General features: G+C 43.9%; 1 protein-coding gene across 10 annotated transcripts in view; it reads right to left on the reverse strand.

The window, feature by feature from the left end:
• Positions 1 to 27,751, reverse strand: part of hivep2a (HIVEP zinc finger 2a) — a 106,339-nt gene that overhangs the window by 14,259 nt on the left and 64,329 nt on the right. For all 10 annotated transcript variants that reach the window (XM_076084639.1, XM_076084642.1, XM_076084641.1 and 7 more), the window contains 8 exons: positions 8,431 to 8,505; positions 6,978 to 8,308; positions 4,764 to 6,643; positions 4,303 to 4,560; positions 3,875 to 4,043; positions 3,584 to 3,659; positions 1,602 to 3,336; positions 1,322 to 1,479 (listed from right to left, as the gene is read on the reverse strand). In XM_076084639.1, the coding sequence (XP_075940754.1) occupies positions 1,322 to 1,479; positions 1,602 to 3,336; positions 3,584 to 3,659; positions 3,875 to 4,043; positions 4,303 to 4,560; positions 4,764 to 6,643; positions 6,978 to 7,968 (5,267 nt within the window). In that variant the 5' untranslated portion in view covers positions 7,969 to 8,308; positions 8,431 to 8,505. The remainder of the gene's footprint in view (positions 1 to 1,321; positions 1,480 to 1,601; positions 3,337 to 3,583; positions 3,660 to 3,874; positions 4,044 to 4,302; positions 4,561 to 4,763; positions 6,644 to 6,977; positions 8,309 to 8,430; positions 8,506 to 27,751) is intronic.

Raw genomic sequence — 27,751 nt, forward strand, 5'->3', positions numbered from 1 at the left:
GCAGCTGTGCAGTGAGAATTCCAGGTGTCTGAAGTTCATATTCAGTCTGAGATCATCACTTTTGGTTTCTCTTACTGTAATTAAGTCTCGGTTAAAAAGCAAAAGACGAACAGGCTTCTGCCATGAAGGCATCTCAGCTCTGGAGCTCTTTGGCTCAGAATCTGAGGCTGATAGATTCAGTTACATCTCTTAAATACCTTTATAACACTTGTTATTACCTGGTTTTACTGTTGGTTATTTCTTTAGTTTTACCTCTTGACACGCTCCTCTTCTTATTACGTCTTTACCGTTGTCTTTTTCTTTCATTACCTCCGCCAATGAGGTTATGTCCGTCTGTTTGTCCATATGATAACGAAAAAACTACCGGCCCGATTTTCATGAAAGATAGAGTATTTTCCCTTGGGGGAGGTTTGAGCTGAGTTGAAATGCTGTTTTAGAGTTTAAATCTTATTTTACCTTGCTGTGAAAAGGATATAAATGTTACTATAGAATATACTACTAAGATGGAGCAAAAACATGCTTGCTGTCACACTCAAGCATTGCTTTTAAAACGATTGATTGAATCTCAGAAAAGCCCCATAATGGAATGAGGTCTCTAGCCTTTTCAGTTTCAACTGGCAATGTTATGAATCCCAGATCCAAATCACTGTAAATATCTAACCAATTATTCCTCAACAAAAGTGCTATCTGTGCAACAGATGTGACCGAGAGTCCTTTTGAGTTACTATGCAAAGAAACCAAACAAGGGACTGAAATGAAAATTTCTATGGCATGGATCATGAAGATGTCGCATTTGTGTCTGGGAAAGCATTGATACAATCATACCAAATATGAACCTATTCATAAAGCTTTATTTATATAAATATTTTGATGTAAGGCTGTCTTTGTACATTTTCCCTTTGATTATTGGCTTTCAAGTCTTATTAGGTGTTTGAATTATTTAGCAAACAATTTGAATTCTAGCAGTTTTCCAAGTCACGGAAAAATAAATAGACGTCATATAGACTTTCAGTAATAGACTTTCAATCTGCTCTCTGCTCTTACCCCGCTGGTCTCCAAGGAACGATGAAACAAACTCTAGAATAATATGTGTGATGTGATCGGCTGTACAGTGAAAGGGCAAACAGCAGGAACGAAATTTAAACGCTCTATCATTCAGATGTCCCAAACAGGCAAAAATACCATCAAAAACTAGCAAATAGTATGTGTGCTATTCACGTCAGTTGCTAGAATACTTTTGATATTACACAACATTGAAAGGATTTCAGTCACTTTATTGCACCAAAGTTGTTGGACTGTTGTGTGTATTTGCAGGACGTACCCGCCTTCGAAGATCTTAATGCGGGTCGGTTCGGTGGCGGACTGTTTGACCGAGACCTCTTTTTCCACCTGCTCCTCCTTTGAACGGTCCCACGACACCACTCCCTTCATCTTCCTCCCGAAATTACTGGCATCAACTGGCATCAACTCTGGTTTCAACTAGAGAGATGAGAGAATAAGAAGGAACCTTTTACACTTCCTGTGCTGGTGTTTCTCTGTATTTGCACCCATGCATGCACACTTATATGTCATTTTCTTTATATGTTTGTGCATTTTATTACCTGATCAAACCTCAGCTTCCAGGCCACAGATGACACCAACTTTCCAGAGCTGGGTGGCGACATGGCTGCAGTTGAGTACATAGAATCAGTGTTTCTCCTCTGTTTGGACCTCAGCAGGGCCAGCGCAGCCTTGGTGCTGAGGTTCAGAGGATTGGGGTTGTATGAGCTTACACACCACGAGCTGTAGACGGAGCTATGCAAGGCAGTTTGGGTACTGTTGGGTTTTGTGTAGTTCAGGAAACACCAGCTGACCCTGCTCATATTGCGCAGGCTTGGGAACTGGAGGTACTGCTGAACGTCAGCTACATCCGTGAGTAGCAGAGGTTGACCCGCTGCTCCAGGTAATACTGTGCTTTGGTTGGCTGCTTGCTGAACCAGCATGCTGACAGGGATTTTACTGGGAGCAGGCTGATTTGGGTTGTCAGTGTCCTCTGCATCGTCGGAGGAAACCATTGACTGGGGGCTGGAGCTGGGCTCCGGGACTGAGTCGTCCACATCAAGCTCCTCTGGGGAGTCCCGACCACCTGAAACTGGGGAGCGGTCTGTGACGATCTGGAGAGGAGGAGTGAAGCTCTCGGCCCGGGGAACATCAGTAAGGTGGGGGGCAGAGGAACGGACAGGAATGGCAATCTTGGTGGCAACGGGGAAGTCACTTAGTGGAGGAGAAGAGGACATCCTTTCGGAGTCATCCATGGAGCCCTCGCTCTTCAGACGCGCTCGCTGACCTCTGCCCTGCCTCTTCTCAGGCTTGTTACCGCTTTCGGTTCCACTCAGCTCCACTGCACTCATCTCCTTAACAATTTGTCCATACATCCTCTCCTCCTTCACTCTCTTCTGCTGCTTAGTCTCGATGAAGAGCTCCAGAGAGCTGGCGGGGGAAAGCATGCGCTTGCTGCCTCCGACGCCAGATCCTGAGGCGTCTGTGGTGGATATGGTGCCTGATGTTAGTGACAATGGGATCCCTGTGTTCAGGCGTTGCTCTGGTAGTGAATCTGGAGCATTCCAGAGTGGGTAGCGCAGCGTTGCACCATCGGTGTGTCCGAGGAAGTGTGATAGGTTGAAACCTGCCCCACTTATGCCTCCTCCAATTCCTCCAGGTGGTTTGCTCACACTCACAGCAACAACCGGAGGAGACATGTTGCTGTTGTCAGCACCGCCTGGCCTGGCTGACATCTGGCTAACACTGGTGTACATAACACTACCATATGATGGCACTTGGGTTTGGATCCGCACAGGAACCAGCATACCAGGCAGCGAAGACTGGGAGCCCAGGTTCTGGGTGGCAAAGACTGGTTGGACCTGCTGCAGAAGCATGGAGGCAGTGGAGGAAAGAGAAGCAAAGTTTTGCTGTTGTTGCTGGGACAGGGGAGAGTTGCGAGATGAGAAAGAGGCAGGGTATATTTGAGAGCTTGGCTTTTCAGATTTTCCATCGTGTGGCTGCTGATCATGAATTTGCTGCAGGGAGTGAAGTGGTTGTTGTTTGTGGAGTGGGTGTCCAGACAGGGAGCCTGGTGATCTGATGTGGAGTTTTTGGAGTTGCTGCTGGGCCTGAAGGGTCAGCTGCTGTCTGGGTGTCTGACCGGCCTCCTGACTCCAGAACAGACTGGGTTGCTGGTAGGTAAGGTAGGGTGGACCACTCGGGTACTGCTGGATTACTTCCTTATTCATGACCTCATGGCCTTGATATTCTCCCTCAGATGAAGAGCCCTGGGTCTGCAAGCGATGCTGATGGGACCTATTGTGGAGAAAAGGTTGAATACTCATATTTGTCTTTAAATTAAGTATTATAAGTAACATGAAAAAGTATATTGTAATAATAGAACCAGTTGGAGAAGTGGGCAATTACTAATAGTTAAAAGATTACTGGCAGTAAGGAAAAAAACCAAAAACGTTTGTTTTGAATTTTGCTCATTCCATCACAGTTGTATAAGAAGGGCTATTAGTAGTTTTAGGGTTGCATAAGGAAACCCAGACTTCCTTACCTGACAAAAAGAGGTTCGTCCTGCAGGCTGTCCTCACTGATACTCTGCTGGATGTGATGCTGATGGTGGTGATACCCTGCAAATGTGCATAAAACATAAGAATGTATTGTATGTAAAGTATTTTGAAATGAAATTCTACCCTACAAAATAAATCCCATGTGGGGAGAATGTGGTCCTAGTTTATTGAGTAGAGAAAGACCTCAACAAATGTTATCATGATACTGCAATTTGAATAAAAGCTTTGGCGAAGTATTCAAAATGACTATCTAACTGCTGTAATGCTGAACTTACCACCAGTGCTACTGCCAACTCTCTTGGTTCTACTGGTTACATCGCTGCTGCTGTGGGGGGATCCTGTTGGGCCAGGCCATGCCCCATGTTCAACAACCTCCTGTTTAATTGACATCTCAGCACTCCCTGGTTCCTGGATGACTGCCTCTGGATACACACTCAGTGAAGCCTGTAAAATGCATGGAAGTACAGCTGGTCAGTTATGAAATTAAATGCTGTGCTACTTACGACGTATACTATGTAAGCCTAAATGTAGGTGCAATCGCTATGCGATGATAGTGTGAGGAAATTTGAATGAAGTGACACAACAAAAGTTTCTCGTGGTGCCTTGGACCTTACTGAGCCCCATTTCCCCTCTACAATCTACAAACTTCAAGTCAATTTCTTTTTAAGAGTTACAATAGTAAGTCGTTTTTTTTTTACGCTACCTGTCGGACAAGATATCCACGCCGGCGATCCTTCATTGCAGAGGCACTGGAGTATATCTCTCCCTGTCTGGAGGAGGACAAGCTTCCATAGTCAAATGATTTGCTGCGCATTTCAGGCAACTCTGTCGGCAGCGTGCATGGTGCCTGCTCCGATGAAGACCTCCTCATCTCCCTCTGCTGGTGGCTGGAATGACCACTGCCGGGTACCGTCAGGAACTCCGACTGCTTAGGGCCACCACCAGATGCCAACGAGTCATCCTGGTTCAGAATCACCAAGACAATTGGTCAGTTTGGACTTATTGGGAATAAGCTCTGTATTATAGGTGCTGTGTGACAACATAGACAAATTACATAACAGTAATGACAATGTACCATAACTATTGTGGGACCAATGCAAGCAGTGCATGTTATGGAAACTGTGCTAAAACTGCCGGAGGGGTCGCTAAGATAAATTGGAGTACCTGTTTGGTGGGCGAGACGGACTTGAGGCCTTCATCTCTGTCAAAGGACATGGAGAAGGATGAGGAGTGGGACAGGTTGCTCTCCTGACTGGGGCTTCGAGACAGGCTGGTGCAGGTGGACTCAAAGCTCGATTCCCCTGATGAATGCTCCATATCCGCCAGGCGCAGCCTCTTCTTCTTGGGTGGGAGCTTTTCCGATGGCATCTGGGCGAGTGTGTCACTCCTCTGTGGCAGCTGGAACTCCTCCACATGTTGCGGCTGCTTCTCCGGCTCCTTGGTCATTGGAGCTTCTGTATCTTTTTCAGGCTTGTCTGGCTCCTCCGTCACCCTGATCTCAGGAACTTGGATGTTGGGTTGTCGCACTAGCTTGTGTGGGATGTGATAAGGCTGGCCAGGTGACGCTGCAGCTGACGAAGATGAGAGGGAGGCCAGGTCACTGTCGCTTTGCAGCTGCTGCTCCATGCTCTCTGTCCTCAGGAGGGCAGATTCAGGACTCAGAGCATCTTCAAAGATATCTGTGTCGGACTGTTCAGAGTACTGGCTAGATAGAGCTTTATCTGAAGGCTGATATCCTGGCTGCTCAAAAGACTCTGACTTCTCAAAGGAATTTGGCCGGCTGAGTGAGTTGGTGTGCTGGATGACTGATATGACATTCCCAGCTGCCTTCCTGCACTCAGAGTCATGAAATAATGCAATGTCCTCAGAGCACATGCTGGCACAGGTATCAAAGCTGTCAGACTGGCTGTGAGCACTCTGAAGGGAGCCTTTTCCTGTTGGGGTGGCTCTTGACCCATCAAGACTACCTTGTTTAAACTCATAGTCTCCTATCATCTCAACTGAACCACTACAGCTACTGTCACAATGCCCAGGGCTATCCTCCTCATCCCCAACACTCTTCTCTTTCCTCCTTTTTCTTGTGGCTATTTCTGACATGCTAACTTTAGTACCATATGGGCTGTAGGCGATGTGCTCTGGGAGTCCTGGGTTGCGCTCACCAATCTTCATACCCAGAGATGAAGCTAAATTCTTGGGCATGTGTCCATAGCCCTCGGCCTCTCCTACATGAGCTTCATTGGCTGAATGTTCAAACGCAGCCTGTCTTCTGAGTCTACGCCCTGGGGGGTAAAACACATCATCCGACGTCATCATCTCATCGAAGGAGTGACTGCCTCGAATCGCAGGGGGGACACTGAGGTTAGGTGGGGAGGAGTTTGGCATGGAGTTACTCCTAGCATATGTCCCAGAATCTGATGGTGGCTCCAGAAGCCCTGTATTGCTTTGACAGGGTCCTGTTGGATACTGCTTGGGATCTCCAGAGACTCCTACATCACCTCTGAAACAGATATGATCCTCAGCTATCTTCCCCATGTCCAGAATAGCACCTGGTTGCTTTAAGCTAGCTAAGCTGGGGTCTGCACCTGCCATGCCCACTGTGATAGACTGTCTTGATCTGGAGTTGGGTCGGTAGTACCAAGTCCGACCAAACATAATCTCTTCATACGTCTTGACATTAGTATTTGGTGGGCTGATCTGCTGCTCTGCACTCTCAGAGCGTGAAAAGTAGCCAGAGTCTGTGCTGCCTTTGCTGTGAGGACTGAGGAGGTTCAAGGACTGGGACATGGCAGATTCAGAGTCCTGACCTTTTTTCTCATTCAGCCTCAGGGCCAAACGTTGTTTGATGGTAGGGGAGTCATCCAGTGAATGCGCTCTTCCAGCGTGTGATGCCAACATGTGGTGTGACCCCTTTATGTCCTGAAAGGGTGGGCACTCCATCCCTGTGGAGGGGACTCCCCCAAGCTTGGGGACAATAAGTATAGGCACTTTCATAGACCCCACCAGGAGCTCTTCAGCTGAGTCTGCATATGCTGGTTCCACACCACCTACATAGTGAATAAAGTGGAGCAGAAGTAGTCGCACACATAAAAAGATTAGGATTGAGTAAAATTTTGAGCAAAAAATATAGACATACAGGCAGTGAATGAGCATGTTAGGCAGCATACAGTGAAACAATAATACATTAAATGTATGATTGTAAATTTCAAAATTGACAAAATATAACTTTTTTTATTTTTAAAGTCTTGATCAATGAGAAAAAACAGGTCCATACCAAGCAATTTATGCATTAAAACCCTGAACACCAATTGATTTCACCGTGATGATAACTTTATGCATTTCAATTTTTTATGAATGTTTTTCAAGATGGGAAAATCTGACCTGTATTCTTGTCAGCTTCAAAGGGGATCTGCGGTAAGGGGCTGATTTTGTCCGTCAGCATGGTGGAGCCCTCCAGACCTTCCTCGTCTGTATCGGTACTCTGCTCTCCATCTGAGTGGACCTCGGCCTCGCCCACTGGGGAGGCCTGGTCCATGTCCCCACTGCGGGCCACGGCTAGCTCTGAAAAAGGTACGAGTCCAGCCTTGATGGCATGAGCATGGGACTTGCGATGCTTGTAAAGGTTGCTCTTGGTTTTGAAGGAAAAGCCGCAGGGTACGCAAGGATATGGCCTCTCTCCAGTATGTGAGCGGATGTGCTTCTTCAAAACGCTGGGCTTGGCGCAAGCTCGACCACAGTAGTGACAGATGTACTTACCGGGCTTCTTCGGCTTCTGCTCTTTTTTGCTGTAGCCCTCCTCTCCAGGCTCAGGGCCTGATTGAGAATACTGACCGAAGGAGCTGGGTAAACTGGGAGATTTCTGGCGGGGAAACCTCCCTGCCCCAGCCCCATGAGGATGAGCGTGTCCTGGGTGTCCTACCGGGTACAGGTCATCCGAGGGCAACTGGCCTGCAAATGGCCAGGCATGAGGCTCTAGACCCGGCTGGGGTTTGGCTCCTGAGAGGAAGCGCTCAGTTTGGGGGTGCTGAGGGTACGGCTGGCCGAGCTGGTAGGAGTATCCCCTTGGGAACCCCTGAGCAAAGTGCCCTTGCGGGTCTTGAGATGGCGGGCCTCCCATGGCCCCAACTGCAGAAGGTCCAGATAGCAGCTTCCCAGAATTCCCTGTAATTGCGTACTTCTGCTGGGGTGCTGATCCCCCCGTGGCACCACAAGGCAAACTCTCACGTTGTCTTGCCTCTGGGTCAGCAAAAGTGCTTCGTTTGGTGGTAGCAGAGGACTCGGACGCCCACTTTCTTTGCAGAGACGCCTTCTCCTTCACTGTTTCCTTGTTTGAGCATCTCTGGCCAGCGCCAGCTGATTCACGAGCCTCCATTTTCGTGACACTCTTCTGTGGGTTAGAAGAGGGAGGGGGGTGGTGGGGGAGTTGGGAAGGTGGGTTCTGGAGGGTTACAAGGTCCCAAAACTACCAGGCATGATAGCTGAACCTTTGAAGGCTGCCGAGAAGTTCACAGAAACAGGAAGTATCCGTCCATTGCTGAAATAGACTGATTGTAAAGCCAGGCTGGAAACAGGAATCAGGAAGTGGAAATAAAAGAGGAGCTTTAGTGGATAACATCAGAAATGTTTCTCTCCTTTTGCCATTTTGTAAACACTAATGTTGCTGTGCGTTGTTTTTCTGTCCAATTCATCTAAAGACAGAAGAATCCTGTGATCTGGAGAGGACACATAAAGAAGAAACATGTTTGTGGACTTTTGGAGCACATTTTGAGTTAACAGTGTGTTCAAATCAAGGTTAACACAATATCCTTAATATGATCAAAGGGTGAATACTAACTTTTCTTTCGGGGAAAGTGCTTGTAGATCCTCTTTCTTTAGCTTCAAAAGTCATCCAGTTTTCTCACGCAAAGACCTGCACCAAAACAAAAGAGAGAAAAAGCCAATTAGTTTTGTGATCAAATATTATCTATTTATAAAATCCATAAACTCAATGATGGTACGGATGACAAGTAAACCTACAGCCTGACATCTCCCTCTTACCATAAGTTAGCTTTGTGTACAATAAGATGTAACATTTTGGCTGCTAAGCGCAACTAACCACAATATACTTGTTGTACAGAAAGGACTCATTAAGTTGTCAAGTACATGCCTGACGTGTGAATGTAAATGTCATTGATTGTTCAGTTAGTTTCTTCACACTGGAATCCATCTGTGCTTTTTGCCTTTTCCACCCCTTCCTCCCTCCCTCCCTCCCTCCCACCCTCCCTCCTCCTTCCACTCAGTGAGTCACCGATGCAATGCAAGCCCACGCTGTTCCTAAAAAGACACAAAGGCTTATAAATAGCGCTGTGGAAGTGACGTCGGAGTGTCATAATGTGTGTAGGCGTCCAGAAAAGGCCAAGTCGAAGAGCAGCCATCAGCGCTAGCACCTTTCCTTCCTCTCTCGGTGTCATAGTTTGATCTAACTTGGTGTGTAATCGTTCAAAAAAGCAAACACGAGAACACACACACACACATGCGCACAGAGAAACGAAAAGAGACACACACACATGTAGAGACGCAGGCATTGCAACTGCATTGCAAACACTGCAGTATACGCAGTATATATGTATGTGTTTCCGTTGTTTAACGTTTCTCAACCACACCAACACCTGACTGCAGAAAGCTGCAGAGCGTGCGCACACACACACACACACACACACACGCACGCCTGCTGAAGTTGCATTTTTGCATTGTATTTCCTCATCTCAGGGTTTTAACAACCTCCCACGTATTGTGATTGCGACACACACACAGACACACACACACACACAGACACACACACACACACACACACACACACACACACACACACACACACACACACACCACACACACACACACACACACACACAGACACAGTGAGGCCTCAGTGCTGGTAAGCAGACCTCAATGACGTGAGTGTCTTGGGGCCCAACGTGAGATCTATAAATAGCAATTGAGGAAAACATGCTGTATTCTTAGCAGCTGGAATGTTAACTTTGGGATACCTTGTGTTTTTCACACGCACCCCCCTACACACACACACACACACACACACACACTCACACACACACTCACACACACAAACACTAGCAGAAACATTAGCTCAGACCTCAGTCATATTTCGATGTTTTCCATGGTGTTAAGAGTCCAAGAATGTGGTCTAAAACCCAAAGGACTGTTGGAAACAATGGTTATCCCTTTTGGCTGGCAAACGCAGGGTGATTGGTTAGTGTGAGGGTCAGCTGACATAACTACAGGCATATGTATCTATGGTGATGACTTGGGGGTGAAGTTGGGTCTAACAATGCTGTGTGTTTCACCTTAAAGGTGATTCACACCAGTATCACAGCATCATGGGTTATGTGTCATTTAACGCCTGTAGCACGCATCTGATGCGCCGCACGGACAGAAGAAGAAAGAGTGAAGGTACAGTAGCTGGGATGGAACAAAAAGGTTGCGCAGATAAGTGTTACGCTGCACTCACATGGAATCAGGAAACACCTGCTGGACGGCACAGGAAAAAGAAAACCCCAAAAACTGTTTGCCGAATGTCAGGATGGCAAAACAAAGCACACCATATGTTGCTCTGATGGTGGAATAGAATATATCATATTCAATTATGTTGTGTCTACTACTTCATGTAATTATTCTACTAATGCATATAGCTATAAAAGGCAACTTTGTCTTAATATTCTATCACAAACTCTAACAACGTTCTCCCTGAGTGAGGGAGCTATAACATCCGGTTGTATATTCTGTTGAGGAGGAGAGTAAAAAACTTCAAATAGTTTAACTTTGGACAGCTTTTCTATGCAAGCCTCGCCTAATTTTACCGTCCTGCTCTCGTCCGCTTAAATAATATCCGTGTGCTGTCTACCGTCTGCTTGATTCCATTGTTAATGCAGCATTCGTGTTAGAAATGAGGCCTGCGTGGGATTGGGTTGGAGTACAATCAGGTGTGCAGTTGCAGCACGAGGAAGAATAACAACAAAAATATTCTTTGTTAAAAAACACAGTCTTGTTTCGTCCTTGATGGTGATTCTAACTTGAGTGTTTTTGTGCCAGCGTAGCTTTATTCTGGGCTTCCTATCATCTGACACCATGTGGGACATAAAGTCAAGAACACGTTACATGACAAACTTTACACGTCACGTCTTCTGGATGTCATTCTGACTCCGGTTTATGCTATTAGGGATAACTCAAACATATCGGCATTCATAAAAGTTGTAGTGGGAAGAATGTTTTTTGGGTTCCCTCTGATAGTCGACTAGGTGGTGAAAGATTTTGTAAGCGTAGCTTTTTTCAAAGTAGCTTTAACTCTCAACAATGACTACAAGAGTAAACATCCCATCCTTCTACTTCAGATGCAATAAATTCACCCAATGTGACCAAATGAATTCCTGCTGCTGGCTAAGGCCTTTTACAAATACATCTTTTTCACACTCACAAGAGGACTTGTGTGACTTGAGAGCTAAATATACAAACACTGAGATCTAGACTCACCAAAGTCGAACCTCTGTGTTATTCAAACATCATTTAGCTTCATGATTACTGAATCCACCATCTGCTATCACACGCACACACACACACACACACACACACACACACACACACACACACACACACACACACACACACACACACACACACACACACACACACACACCGTAATAACCCGTTAGTGAGTTTGACCTTAAAGCATGCAGATCATTCCTGGTTAAACTCCAGATTAACCTTATGTAAGGCGGACTGGTTCTGTAATGAAAGTGCTGAATGGTGGCGGTCTGCAGAGTGAGTGGGAACGTGTAGTGAATGGCTTACATAAAGCTTTATTCATACATGCACAGGCACAACCTGCCCCAGTTCCTGTGCGTAGGAGAGACAGAGCTACTGGTGTGTGTGTGTGTGTGTGCGTGGGAAGTGTGAATGCCAGTTGTGTGTATGTGTGTGTGTAGGCTGGCAAAGGGCATGACGAGACACACAAGTTGCAGGTAGGTCAGAACAAGGCGCATTCAGAGGCTATATCAGAGGTAAAAATAGTACAGCACACACACACACACACACACACATACACACACACACACACACACACACACACACTCACTCACACACAAAGTGATTTATCAGAACGCTTTGAATATCAGGAGTTACTTAACATGGAGGGGCAGAGATCACATCAACTTGCAGAGACATGGAAATAGATCCAGGTGGTGTTTTATAACCATTGCATCCTCTTCTCAGAATAACAAACCCGATGTGTTCATGTGTGGGCAACACTACAGTAAGACCTGAGTTATCCAATCACAAGCAGGCAGTTCTAAACACGGGTGGTATTGCATAAAAACATTAACACGGCTAAAAGCACACTGTGGGGGTTTCTGGAATGCTGTAAGGTGAAGTGAATGCAAACACCTCCATGGATTCATGAACAAACACTGACTTGTTCATGGTTACGTTCAAACTTACAGCAAACTGAAAGGCAGCCCTGAGATTTAAAAAGGTCTCAGCAAAACGATAAAGAAGTCTCAAAAGAGGCCTGGGAACGTGGACCCAGAAGTGACACGAGGGCTGAATTATGCGACCAAAATGTTACAATTAACTTTCATGAAGTCAAAACACAATGTGAAAGGGTTGAAGCTGTAAGACGAAAACAGGGGCAGCTCTCAGACCGGACAGCTCCGTGGTAGAGACCTGTCAATCACTGTGTATCAGAGTTTCAAAGAATGGCAAAACAGAAGTTACATGGATGTAACATCAGTTCTATAAGTATGTGATGGATCGCTCTATATCTATAAATGTGTAAACCAAACTGTGGAGAATATATTTATAGAAGCACTAATGATGTTGTGGTAAAGCTGTCAACGGTTCTATGTATAGAGCTATAAATTATTAGTATCTACACAAATGTACTTTGGGAAATATACGATATGATTTTCTGAAAAAAAAAGCTCTTTCATATTATGAAATAAGCAAAAGTTCTCAAATCAAAGATCAAAGAATAAGTAAACAAATCTAAACAGACTTCGGATGCCATCTTTCAATACTTGTTTAGTTTTTTAGTTTTTAGTTTTTAGTTTTCAGTATAGAGTCTTGACCTCCAAGCCCTCAACACGAACCCCTGAGGAAGACATCACAATGTGAGCAACACAATGTTCTTGTTGCGAGCTTCGGGCTATTCGCAGGATCACTCTCGTGTTGTTTGTCCCGTGGGGGCCTTTACGACACAAGAGATCCTCACAGTGCAGACGTATATCTCCACTGGGTCTCTGCACCCCAAATGTTCTATATCGTGATACACGAGAGATTCAGGAGAACCGAGGTGCATGCAGGTAAGAGCACACACACACACACACACACACACACACACACACACACACACACACACACACACACACACACACACACACACGCCCAAACCCTGGAGGTATGAATACTGTGTGGGCATTAACCATGCAGTACCGACAGAAGGCTGTGTGTGTGTGTGTGTGTGTGTGTGTGTGTGTGTGTGTGCTCTATGAAATGTGTGGGAGGCTGTTCAATCCTTATCTGGCCGAAAGGCTCTCTTTCTCTCTCTCTCTCTCTCACTTCATTTCATCCAGCTTCATTGGAATGACAGTCGGGAATTCTGTTGCCAAAACGACAAGATAATAGATCAACATTTGAGCAAATCCCCGTCCCTGCTTGTATCATTATCATGGCGTGTGTTTGAGTGTGTATGTGTGTTTCAGATCAGGGTTGTGAGACATTCATCTCTCTCCGACACACACACTCACACAGACACACACACACCGATAAATCCTTCTCCTACAGTGTCTTGTTCAGATATTCAGTAGATAAGCCTCTCATTTGCTGTCAATGAAAGGCCCAGACGAGGGCAGAGCATGGCTTCTGGTACAACTGTGTGTGTGTGTGTGTGTGTGTGTGTGTGTGTGTGTGTGTGTGTGTGTGTGGTGGCTAGTTATTCTTAAATTGGCCCGCCAGGGTGCCGCATACCAACCGGAGTGGTTGGAATTTCTGAGAGACAAAAACAGAGAGAAAGCATCTTTGTGAGTCTGTGTGTGTGTGTGTGTGTGTGTGTGTGTGTGCGTGTTTGTCTTGCCCTCTTTTCCACCCTTTTGCATCCACAGCATACTGTAGTTCTAATAATAAAACTACAAGCAGGACCAAAATAAACAAGGAGAACATAAGGGAGCTAATGATACAGGGGAAGAAATAAGGGCACATGTATGCAGCAAAGGGGAGAGGGGCATCAGGGAATAGATCAGAGGACACTGGATGAAGTAGAGTTCTTACACTGAGGGAATAAGTATGCAGAGATACAGTAGAAGGAACAGAGGAGATAAAAGGGGAATTAAGTTACAGGCTGAGAAACAACAACACAAGAGAGGAAACAATTAAAGGAGAGGAAATGGAAATTAGGATGAATGAGAAGGAACAAGTACACATGGGAGAAAATGATGATGATGACAAAGGAAAGGAGAGAACAGAAGGAAGGACAAATAAAAGGGAAAACTGACCCAAGAAGGGGAAAATAGGACACAAATGAGGGAACAAGGACACAACAAAGTGAGGACAAAGGACGCAGGTGAGAGGTCGAGAAAGAAGGATACAAGTAAAACATTAAAGGATGCAAGAATGCAAAGGAGGGGACAACGACACAACAAAGTGACCTAAACAGTGAAGTGATGAGGAAACAAAGACCAAAGGAAGGATGCAAGGATACAAACTAGAGAACAAGGACACAACAAAGTGACCTAAACAGTGCAGATTTAGGTAGAGGACCAAGGAGAGACATTAGGGAGAGACGGTGTGTTTTGAAATGGGACGCAGCCCGTGAAGATGAGAGTCAGCTGATATCGGGTTACTGTACCGTATACCACATACATGTACGCATGGATCAGACACACTCACTCACACACACACAATAGGACCGGATCGTATTTCTGAGTGGTAGGAGAAGTGTTCTGGTACTTTGGGTGGTCAGACGCTGTGTAAATTATTTAAACATGTTACTAATGGTTTCCATTCAGTGATTAACCACTTTATACAGCCAGAGAGAGAGAGGGGGGGAGACATAGAGAGAGAGAGAGAGAGAGAGAGAGAGAGAGAGAGAGAGAGAGAGAGAGAGAGAGAGAGAGAGGGGGCGATGGAGGGCAGCTGGCAGTGCGTTTGTTTTTTGGCTCTGCTCTGTTTGGCCCCAACTGGACCGAAACCACACACACACACACACACACACACACGCACGCACACACGCACACACACGCACACACACACACACACGCACACGCACACACACACACACACGCACACACACACACACACGCACACGCACACACACGCACACACACACCTCCATTACAACACCACTTTTGTTTCACCTGGAGGGAGACAGGAGTTACTGGAACAATAAGCTGGAGTGAAGAGTGTGTGTGTGTGTGTATGAATGTGTGCTTATGTGTGCATATTAACCTGGTGTTTCAACTGTCCTACATCCATTTGAAGATGTATTTCACAATATTTTCCTAAACCTAAGAAAGTATTTCACGATCTTTTCTTAAACATATTTAAACAGTTTTGTTGCCATGTTTCTGGCTCCATGTTTCTGGCTCTGGCCCAAAAAAGCTCTGAAATGAGACATATTTGAATTTGTGATGTGGGCAGCGATGCAGGGGTCTGGAAGCAGGCCAGTCCTTGTGCACCTCATCATTTATTTATGTACATATTCATTGAGTTATTAATATATATATATATTTTTCCCAGAAGTTAAACAAAGTTTTTAAATGAAGTGGAAAATAATTTGCAGGGAGAAGAGACCAATATAGACAGAATATAAAATCTACAGTATTTAGATTATGGAAGGAAGATAAAAAACCCCAAAAATATCTCTGTACTTTGAAAACAGCATTGTGGTTTTATGGAATCGTTATCGTCGGAGTGAAATGCGACGAATGGCAGTTATGAGAGAAAACACACCTTTTAGTTTCTGGGTGAAAAACAGTCCGTGTGTGAACCGCAAGCAGGTCGACTGACTGCAGGTCGCCAAGAAGTTAACTTTCAAACATTTAAAGAGCTCCCCGGTGCCAGTCCAAATAAAATGTAGGGCCAATCCACCCCCTGCCAGAGCTTTTATAAATAACAATACACTTGCTCAGCACTTATATTGCAATGCTTTCTTGCATCAGGCCAGGCAAAAGTTTTATGAAACTTTGTGTTGAAAATTAAAAAGTCATGTGTGAAATATGCTGTTTGCAAAAGGCCCGCATCTACAGCACTACACCCACTGCGTCCCCTTGAGCAAGGCACTTGAGCTCAAGCTGCTGCAGTGAAAGTCAGCAGCAGGAGGTTGTGGTTTAACCAGGAAGCTCCCAGCATGACGTGCGCAAGTTTATAAGACGTGAAGAAGAGATTTGCAGGAGGAGGAACACGTGTGGATTTAGCTGCTCACAGAGAACTAGAATCTTTGAATCTTTCGTTATGTTGCAGTTTACATCCGTACGTGTCTGTCCGAAATTTTAGACATTTGTGGGAAACTGTCATAATTATCATATGAATTCTTGAGTTATGGCCAAAATCGTGCAGTCACAGCAAACCCTGACCACCAAAATCAAAATAGATCACCGATGAGTGCAAGTGGATGTTTGTGCCAAATTTGAAGCAATTCCCTCGAGACGTTCCTGAGATATCGCGTCAACAGACGGACAACCCGATGGCATCAGCTTCTCTAAGCTCCTCTTGTCGCGGATCGACTGTAAATCAATGCTTTGTTTACCTTTCAGGTGTTAATTCATGGAGCAGTTTATAGGAATAAACAACCTTCTACATCCCCCGTTTCCCTTCAACTCGTCTCCTCTACTTCTATTTCTGTTCCTCTCTCATCCTACATTTCCCAGAGAGCTTCTTGACAACCTCCAGAGAGAGCGCCGGCGCTGCTGGCTGTCACCTCTGGGGTTGTGTGTGTAGGTGGACAGAGAGCTCCTCCAGTCGGAACACAGTGAGACTCTTCTCGTAACCCGTCCTGTCTTTTCCTGAAGCCGCATCGAATTCTGCTCTATTTTCTGCTCTTGTGGGTGCAGAAATCAGCCTCTTTGGCTCTTTTTTGTGTGTTTTTTTTACAATGGATTTTTCCTCCCTGTGAGAGTGTTGAAATGTGTTGAAAGAAGAACGTTGTAGGAAGAAGCCATCGCTCAGTGAGGGAGCTGTACTCTCTCTGAAGGATCAATTAACATTTGGCCAATGACTTGAAAGAGAGATGTCCCCAAATTTAGGACTAAAATCCTTCAAATTAGTTTTAAAAGGCAAAAAAAATAATGTGTTAACATGGAAAGAAAAGTACAACAAAATCAAATCATAGACAATATGAACTATTAAATGGTTAGACTGTGTGAATAAGCCGTCACACGTACTAAATAATATACAAATTAATTTGGACATTGTGCAAATTTGTACAGTAGTTTGCGTTTAAAACAGCTGTTCTGTATTTTGAAACTTTGTCCAAATCTGGTGACTATGATCATCCTGTAATAGTGATCAATGTGACTCAGAGGGAGGTGATAAATACAAATACACCAGCTAGATCGCAGAGCTACTTGGCTGGCTAATGCTCACAGGTTAGCTTGCCAAATAGCCAATTCTAGCATCCCAGTACAATGTTTGAGGCTCGAGTTGGACTTGAAAACATCTAAGTATGGAATCATGGTTTGCCACAGAAGCAGAAATAGAAATAAAATCCATTTTTGGAATAGAAATATCATCTAAAAAGTTATTATTTCAGGTCTCTAGAGTCTACGCTCCGCGTAAAAGCTTCCTTACTTTGTCAACATCCAAGGACTTAAATTGCCTACTGTTCATGTTGAAGCAGCCATGTTTAGTTTTAATTTAGTGCTGTCAATCACTCGTTAAGCCGAGGCGTCGCCGCGGATCTGGATTTGAAAGAAACCGAGTGCCAAGAACAAGGAGGCATGAAACGACGGAGAGAAGAGGCTCTGCAGAAAACGACTGAAATCAAATCTAAGAGGGAGTGAGACAGATGAATGAAGTGAACTTAATCTGAACTGTGATGAACACACACACACACACACACACACACACACACACACGAGCAGACAGCTAGACAGTGATTTACAGCAGATAGGAAGTCAATTATGCTACTGGATATTTCTGTCAGAAAAATATGTGTGTGTGTGTGTGTGTGTGTCCTGAATAGAGGAGGTGTGTGGGAGGTGGCAGCACAGGCAACTTTGCTGAGACAGGATGAGTGTGTGTGTGTGTGTGTGTGTGTGTGTGTGTGTGGGAGGAGTAGGAAGTTCTTGCTGTGCCAAGGTTACACTGCTGCCGCTGCTGAATTAGTGTTATAAAAGCCTCAGTTACACAACGGAAACACTCCAAATCGTAAAGCTTCTCTATTTTAAGTTTTTACCAGCAAACTAAGTTTTCAGAGGAGAATGTGATCCCCATCTGATGTGTAGATCCGAAAACCCACAAACTCCCAGCAACAAGAAGTCACAAAACGTACGAATTAGGACCCGAAAAACCAGCCGGGAAAAGGAAGTTTAAATTCAACAATTGCCACAAGCTCCGTGAGTCCTTGAGTGACAAACTCAAAAGCAACCGAATCAAAGCTTAAAGTTGTGATATTTCATCACAAACGCTTTATTCTACAAGTCTCATTTTAAATTTCGCCCCAAACGAATAATTTGCTTTAACCAGATCCTGCAACAAACGTTACATTTTGCACTCCTACGCGCAACTAGGAAGCCATGATAGATTCGGCTGAGACCGACCGTCACGAAATTCATTTCAAATACACTGCAGCTGACAGATAATAGTGCTACGCTCTGCTCTCCCACAGCTTCATGTTTCACTTGTTGGCTTGTTTTCACGCACAAATGCAAATCCTGTCCCCTGCAGGCCCCTATAGGTGATCTGTGGGAGGGTTCCAATGTGTTTTTAACAGAGAAGAATTCATGTGGTTCGTCTGGAATGGAGAAACTGAGAAGAAGAAAATGTTGACCGACTCAAAACCACTGCAACAACTAAACTAAGCCAAGAAATATGGTTTTGGAGGGTGGTTACGCAGTTTAATTGGTCAAAAAACATTGGTCTTGAAAGAAATCAAATAAAGGAGGAAATATTGTTTTTTAAAACTTTTGGATGAACTCATAGAAAAGCCTGCAGGGTCTTCAGAGGGAGAAAAATCACAGGACGAGGGTCTTTGTTTGTTTTCGTTGTTGGTCTGACTGGTCGGTACAGTAAATACATTACAATTCACCAGAAACACCGAAACCAACGAAGAGAGACCGAGTTTAACCCCAAATGTGTGTTTGTGTGACGACTGCGTGAGTACACGTGTGTACATGTGGTTTCAGCCTTTATGACACACATGAAGGTTTCCACCATAATAGTCCTGGAAAAAAAGAGCGTCACATCAATTAACCACTAGTGGATTCTATGATTCTAATGGGGACTTTATTTTGAAAAAAAAGCAGGTTTTGTTAAATCACCTGAGAGAAAATGTGCACAAGTTACGCATTCAGCTATTAAACAACAAAAAAGCATCAAAAATGTTTGGTGGCACAAAAGAACCCCAGACTCTCCATGAATTTTTGTTCCTCCTGTTTGCTCTTTAATACCGAGTCCGATTCCTCCATCTGTTTCACGTTAAAAACTGCTTCCAGCAGCTCATCAGGAATAATCCCGACTCTTCCCTGGAAAACTTTTATTGTGAAACCTCTAAAGGAAGTGTTGGGTTTCATTAACAGCAGCTTGAGAGCGCAGCAAAGTAGAGTTATGCCTGAATGAGAGTAGCATTTATGTTAAAAAAAACGTGTGGTGAGTATGGCGAGACTGTGTTTCTGCACTGAGGAAATGAATGCTGCAAAAATGTACATCATGGTGAATTCATAATGTCTTCACCTTTTTCTCAAGATGTTATCGTATTATTTCAATAACATGCTCCAGTATAGGCCTGTAATAAATCAATCATTTCATTCAGCCCACATTAAATGATTGGACGAGCTACCTGGCTGTACCTGCATGTTTTCTGCCTGTGAGTACTAACAACAGCCATGTTTGTTGTTTACGTTCATATTGATCATTTTTTGGGGGAGTGGCTTCGTAGGGATTCCGGAAGGGGCGGACTCTCTGTGTTGACGACTTGGCAACTTTTGGAGCTAATGCTGGTAGCTGCTTTTAATTGGAAACGTGTTGGAAACAGAGCTGGGTTTTTAAGTCACTTTTTAAATCTAGCTACTCTTGTGTTACCAATCAAAGCTTAAATATGCTTTAAAAAAATCAAAAATGAAACATTTCCTGAAAATCTACTAAATGGACCTTCTGGATTCATTCAGTATTTTTAGCTATACCTACGAAAAATAATGGGCCGTAACTGGTAGAATACATTTTATATGTAATGCTCGTAATGAGGAACGAGGAAGTATAAAGTTGTGGAGGAGGGTCCGACAAACAGCCATCTTTCAGCCAGGAGACGCTGTTTTCTTCTTCTTCTCCTAAACCTAACTAATTAGTGTTGCACATTGTTTCCTGTCAAGACAGAAGTTTATTTTGAAAAGACCGTACACATGTAACGAGCGGAAAATGACACGTGTTTGAACTTTTGTTGGAAAAAGCACAAAAGATGAGGAGTAACTTCACGTGAGATATCGTACAAACCGGATTTATTTATCTGGTGACATTCTTTTGTCAACTCTTTAATTCAAGTTTCTCTTTTAATTTCTGTATTTATTCTGTCACACACACACACACACACACACACACACACACACACACACAAACGCGCACGCACACAAACTGTGGTTAACATGGGAAACATGATGTGACACAGCACCAATTCAGGCTGTTAAAGAATTCCATGTTCCATGTTCTGTCTCCTGGCACACACACACACACACACACACACACACACACACACACACACACACACACACACACACACACACACACACACACACACACACACACACACACACACACAGTGTATACACTCAACCTACAGCGCTCTCTTCCTCCACAGCTGTGGCTGTTTGACCAGCATGTTTCCATTTAACGGAGAAAGCAAAAAGAGACGGGGGAAAAAGAGAGAGAGAGAGAGAGAGAGAGAGAGAGAGAGAGAGGGAGGGAGGGAGGGGAGAAAGGGGGGTGAAGAGGTGAGGAAGGGAAAAACAGGCGTCCTGTTGGTGTAAATTGCCAGTGGAAAAGAGAAGGCAGTCATATTTTCCACAGGGCTGTTGGGCCAGCCTTGAAACTATTACTGAGTTAGCCCTGTGTGTGTGTGTGTGTGTGTGTGTGTGTGTGTGTGTGTGTGTGTGTGTGTAGCTTCATTACATTTTCCACAACAGTTTGCAAAAAATACACAAGGAAGCAAGATGGACAGAGGAAGGGGTAGATGGACGCTCTGCTCTTTACGGTGTTCTGAACGTTTTATAGTTTGTTAAAAGGTTCTCCTGTGATCCAACAACAGCCAATGAGCACCTTAACCTTCCTCCAATAACTCATACAATGCTGATGTGATGGAATAAACCTCGCTCTCCAGCATTCATACCTGCTTGACTTGTGTAACTGGGGCTCAGGACTGGTTCCAGGCCTGATGGACATTTGTATCAGCTGAAATACAGCAGGTCAAAATCAGATCTTTATCGCAATTTCTGTGTTAGTCTTTAACATGGCTGGGTTCTACACTGAGTTTGTGAATGTGAAATCTATTTGGTCTCATTTGTGTAAATTGTTCTTGTTTTTAATAACGTCTCCAGCCTTCTTTGAGCTTTTGTTCTCTTGACCTGTAGACTGGATGTGACGGACGTCTGGTTAACATGTGATTTGTTCTGCATTATCATCACACGGACGACTTTCAGATGAAATACAGTATCCGACATGTTGGACGACAGAATGAAATTGTACGTTTTTGCAAACCACGGATAAAATGAACCTTCGACGTTTCCAAACCACGGATACATTTCACCCTCGTTTATGGTCTGTTTGACTCTAAATGGACCATAATGTACTAAATGAACATCATGCTGTATTGAAGAAGACTTGAAACTAGAGATTGAGACCATAAACTCATGTTTACAATGTTTACTGAGGTAATAAATCAAGAGAGAAGTAGAGTCATTTTCTCATAGACTTCTATACAACCAGAGGAGTCGCCCCCTGGTGGACACTAGAGAGAATGCAGCTTTAGCACGTGAAGCACTGGCTTCACTTTACAGAACCGGAGGATGCCGCTTGAAGTCATAATAAGCCAGTTGCATTATGGGAAATGTGGTAATAAGTGTTTCTGGAGCTTCATCTTGGCGTCTTGATTGTTTTTATCATGCAAATAAAGTTAAATAAAGTTTTTACAGCAGTGTCGTCCTTTGTTTTGCCTCTTTCTGAACCTCTGGGCTTATCTTCACAAACTCTGGTAGAGACGAGGACGGTGCGTCAGAGTGAGCAACACTAACAAAGAGACATCTACTTCATCGGATGTTTTATTTTATTGTTTTACTCCAAACATCTCTGAACTGACCTACAGCCTCTCCACAACAATCTCTCCTCTTTTCCTGGCTGATATATATTTAGCTCCGAGGCCTCCAGCTGCGACCGCAGAGACGTTTGTGACTCAAACTGCAAAAAACCTCACAAGTGGCCATTGTGCAAGCCCTTCTTCTTCTTCTTCTTCTTGAGTTGTGCACAGTGGCAGCTGTTGTAGGAGTCGTGTCTGTTTTATGCAACAAACTCTTTGGATCAGTCTTTGAATGAATGATGCATCGACACTCGGCTGCGTTTGGGAGTGGGAGCTTCCTGCCCACAGCAGCTCCCGAAAAAGTTTGAGTCAAATTCAGGGCACATGACTATTCCTGGTGTATCAGAGAGTATGTGTGAGTGTGTGTGAGTGTGTGAGTGTGTGTGTGTGTGTGCATACGCGCATGATGCTCTCACTTATGTAAGCTGTTTTCTCACATCTGCATCCCTCTTCCCCCACTTGCCTCTCCTCTTTTTTCTCCCTCCTCTCCTCCTCTCCTTCTCGCTTCCTTTTCCTTTACTTTCAGTCTCCTCTCCTCTCGCTGCCTTGATCATCTCTTTGTGCTTTTTTTTTGCTTTTTCTGCTTTTCATTCATGTTTGTTGTCGACCAAAACCTTATTTTTCTCCACTCCATTTATTAACAAAGAAAAGCCTTCAGGCCGGTTTAGCAGCGCTATGATGCTGACTTAGTCTTCCTCGGGAAACGAGTTTTCCTGGAGGCCATTTTTTCACAGCGTTGCGTAAGAAATCTGCAATCGGAGCCTCGCAACTACACCAATAATAGAGCTCATACGATGTAGGGCGGATAATTACCCCGAAACTTTCACTTAAAGACTACACAAACCAAACAGGATACAATTAGGGCTTTTGTTGCCCGTATTTATGGAGGAAGGCTGACAGAGAATAGCCCGGTACAACCAGTGTTTTGCTGCTGGGCACTGGAAGCTGCCCATTATGGAGGGTAATAAAGCATGGACCGACTGTGGAACTGACACCTAAAGAATAACAATTTCACAAAAAAAAAACTAATTATATAGAAAAATAAAAAACACAGCATAAACTGTGAAACATGTTATCATGTGAAGGCGTTTTCAGTGCTGAGAAAAGAGTTGGAGCAAATACATGGTCTTGTATTCTGTATGTTATGTCATTTTGAACATTTGATTTAATCATTCATTCATAAGCCTGAACTAGTTTAGGATTACCTTATCAGTTACCACCTTCACCAACCAGTCAAGTCACAGTTTACATCCATGTCATCACGTTCCTTCATTATCCTTTTAGACATTTGTGTAAAATTGTCATAATCAGCATATGAATTCTTCAGTTATGGGAAAAAACCATAGACTGTATATAAGAAGAGGACGTAATCATCGTGATGTCACCCATTGGTTTGTGAACTGACGTTTTGAAGCCTCGAGTTTGGAGATTTCGCCGTCGCCATCTTGGATTACGACCATCACCATTTTTTGTTTTTTTTGCAACCAATGAACAGAAGTGACCATATTTGGACTGAGGAGGAGTGACGTAGAGACGCCGTATACACCTCTGGTAGAGACCTGTCAATCACTGTGTAGCCCCGCCCTAAAGCATCCCCTGCTTTATGGTCTGTTTGACTCTAAATGGACCATAATGTACTAAATGAACATCATGCTGTATTGAAGAAGACTTGAAACTAGAGATTGAGACCATAAACTCATGTTTACAATGTTTACTGAGGTAATAAATCAAGAGAGAAGTAGAGTCATTTTCTCATAGACTTCTATACAACCAGAGGAGTCGCCCCCTGGTGGACACTAGAGAGAATGCAGCTTTAACACATGAAGTGTTGGCTTTACTCTACAGAACCGGAGGTTGTACCAAATTCTAATAAGAATAAGAATAAGAATCATCTTTGAGTCCATGCGAACGTTTGTGCAAAATTTGAAGAAAATCCCTCCAAGCGTTTCTGAGATATCACGTCAACGACAATGTGACGGACAGACGTACGGACAATCATTCCCTGTTGTCCTTTTGAAATAGAAGCATAAAATATATCAGATACTAAAGCAAAATGTTGGGTGTTACAGATAATTACGGCCTTTTGTTTCTGCACCAACTTGATTCGAAACATCTTCTGAATTCTTTTGCATCCAACAAAAAGAAAACGATGAAAAGAAAAGCGTGAATGAATCTGTTCAGAATCAGCTGAATCATAACTGGAATCATTTGTTGTGAGCTTTTCCATCGATGTGTCACGCTGGTGTTATGACACAGAATAAACCTTGAAGCCATTACACAACACCAGTATCAAGATGAGTAACTCTTCCTGCTCTGCATCCTTTCTCTTCTATTAACACGGTGACAGAATGATGCATTCTTTAGGGCTGAATATGATTTTGTTTTGTTGTTTCTAAGATGATGGAGGTGCACCGCTGCTATTTTCTCGTCCGATTCCGATTTTCTCTCTTTATTAGAACTACAATTGACAGCAAACATAAACGTTTTTGTAACTTTTCTTTCATTTAAAACGCTCCAGACTTCAGATAAACTGTGTAAGTGATGATTGCCTCCTGTGCGTTCATAAGAAATGCAAATTCGCTGAATGAATTGCCATATTAAATACCATATAAGTCTCTGTGTCCTGCCCCATATGTCCTATAATGAATCTATTAATGATCCATAAAGGAAAAGTCTATAATCTATAAAAAGTCAGAAGCAGAGTTGAGTGACTACTGGAGAAGATGAAGGAATGAGGACAAATAAGGAGTGTTAACTTCACCTGACGGCCTTATGTCACTGAAATATAGAAGAAATGGATCCATACTGAAAAAAACATCTTGCCACAACATGCAACGATGACTGCGGGGGTCAATGATTTATTAAGATGTTCATATTGATATTGTACCTTTAGAATTAATTTTGCCTTTAATAATTCAAACAGGATAATGTCAACATATCTATGAAGTGTAATTTATAATGGGTTGTCAAACTCAAAATAGCTTCAAAGTATTGACATATTAAAAACAGCAGATTAATGTCACATGACTCCTGCAGGTCTGGATCTGTAGGACCACGATCTATTCCTAAACTTAAGTGGTTTTATTGCCTAAATCTAACTCAGTTTCCTGTGAAGACGGAGGTTTATTTTGAAAAGACCGCAGGAAAAGGTACGAAAAATGAGGAGAACTTTTCGAAGGAAACCATACGAACCGTTCTTGAATATTACAAAACATTTTCTCCAAAAACTGCACAAAATTAAAAAAAAAAGCCATTTTATCTCTCTTTAGTGAGCTTTACGTCTTCTTCACTCACTCTGACAACATGAAGTTACCGTCAGTGCTTCTGTGTGTGCACCATAACACCATTATCTGTGTGTGCAAATATTTACCAGCAAAAGAAAATGGAAACATACACAGCTTCCTAATCCTCCTGCATGTTCAGTGCTGAGTGGACTTGAAAAGACAAACGTGAAAAGGAACCGAAAGCTGATTTTCTTTTTGAGGTTTTCCAAAAGGACAGCAGCCTCTTACAGGATTCACCTGCCAAATTACACTCAACTTGATGTTTACAGAAGATTACAACTCCAGAAGGACCAACTGACGCCTGGCTAGCTGCAAAAGAAAATTGGCCACCGGAGTAGAAAAACCTTCCCAGAGTCTGCCAGGACGTATAGCAGCACTCGGGTGATGGCTGAGCCCGTTCCCACCAGCCTCTCCTGTCCTGCCTCTTTATTTATAAGCAGCAAATGGTGTGTGTGTGTGTGTGTGCAGTTTATTCTTGACACAATGGGGGCGGGTGGTTGAATGACTACTGTCCCCAACACCCGTTACTCACTCACACACACACACACACACACACACACACACACACACACACACACACACACACACACACACACACACACACACACACACACTAGTGCTGACTGTCCACCCACGCACAGAGCTAATCTCTGTCCCCTCACATCCGCAGAGCAGCAGGTAGGTAGGAGGTGTGTGGTCTGAGTGTGTGTGTGTGTGCGCGTGTGTGTGTGTGTGTGTGTGTGTGTGTGTGTGTGTGTGTGTGAGCAGGATGACTAACATCTTATAGAATTAAAAAGGCTGAACTCTCAGCAGCACAGATGGCTCAGTGAGCAAACTAGACGAATAAGAAACAGCTAATTCCACTCGATTTGTGCCTGGAATTCGTCCTAAATGTTACGACAGTTTCATCCCAAAAATATACAAGAAGAAACCGTCAGATTGCTGCCTGTGTGTGTGTGTGTGTGTGTGTGTGTGTGTGTGTGTGTGTGTGTGCGTCTGTTACTGTAACTCATACTGTACACCTGCATGTTAAAAAAAAAAAGGTTCCTGTTCCATTTCCTGCTGCTGTTTTTGCAACTGATTTGCATCCGTCTTCCTTTCTCTCTGCTGCAAATGTTCTTCTCTATTGACTCCGGAGCACACACACACGGAAGAAAAATATTCATTGAAAAGAGATGAAAGAGACTGAAAAACGTGGCCAAAGGTATGCGGACACCTCAGCTCTAGATGGTGGACTTTTAATCTGCTGCCATAACGGACTCCGGTCTTCTGGAGAGGCTTTCGGTACGATGTCTGGAGCCACAAGAGCATTACTGAGGGCCTCCACTGTTGAGGTTTGGGCTCACAAACCTTGCAAAAAAACATCCACTATACGCTGAAAGGACTACTTCACCCTCAAAATGACCATTTCTATATTAATTACTCAGCTCGTGTTCCCCTGAATTCTCGTAGAAAACATCATTTTTCTCTCGTGGCTCCACGGCGAACAGAGAATCAAACAACAGAGAAAAAGTCTTGATGAATGAACGTAAACGGAGAACTCGCAGTATAATCCAACTCTCATTTATCCAGTCCTACGCTCACCTTACTGCTTAAAACACTTCTGAATAAACTCTCTCACACTCTGACGGTTTGCCGAACAAAGAGTTTTTAAAACGCAGCGCACCTTTACTTCAAGTAACCAAGACGTTTCTCTGTTGTTGTCTTTTTATTCTCCTTTCACCGTGGAGGCGTGAAATGATTGTTTCCACGATTTTGCTTCTCACAAGGCCTGAAAGTCGTCCCGGTGAAGTGGCCTTCGTGGATCGGTCCTCACAAGGACAGCAGTACAACAGCACACACACACACACACACACACACACACACACACACACACACACACACACACACACACACACACACACACACACACACACACACACACACACACCAGCTCAGAATTGAAGGTAACACAGGTGAGGTAAACCTTATCTTGTAAGTGTGATCCTACATGAGTTAAAACATGTGTAGTACTGTGTGTGTCTGTGTGTCTGTGTGTGTGTTTCTAACAAGACATAACATGCCACTGGTATATGACACCCGAGTGCAGCTAAATAACCCCCCCCCCCCCCATCACACATGGAGGCGGGGGGTCCTGACAACCCGTCTCTGTGGAAACAAGATGGATGTTTAGTCATTACAGCGATACGTCTCGGCTGCTTTTACTGCTGCAGCTTTCAGCCTCTCATTAAGATCACACTGATTGTTTCTCAATAAATAAATGGAAAGGAAGAGACAAGATGGAGGGAGAGAGGTGGAGGTATAAAGAAAACACTGAGGGTGAATGAGAT

This window comes from Anarhichas minor, unplaced genomic scaffold (genome assembly GCF_050575085.1).
Source record: "Anarhichas minor isolate MPS153535 unplaced genomic scaffold, ASM5057508v1 ptg000136l, whole genome shotgun sequence".
Lineage (NCBI taxonomy): Eukaryota > Metazoa > Chordata > Actinopteri > Perciformes > Anarhichadidae > Anarhichas > Anarhichas minor.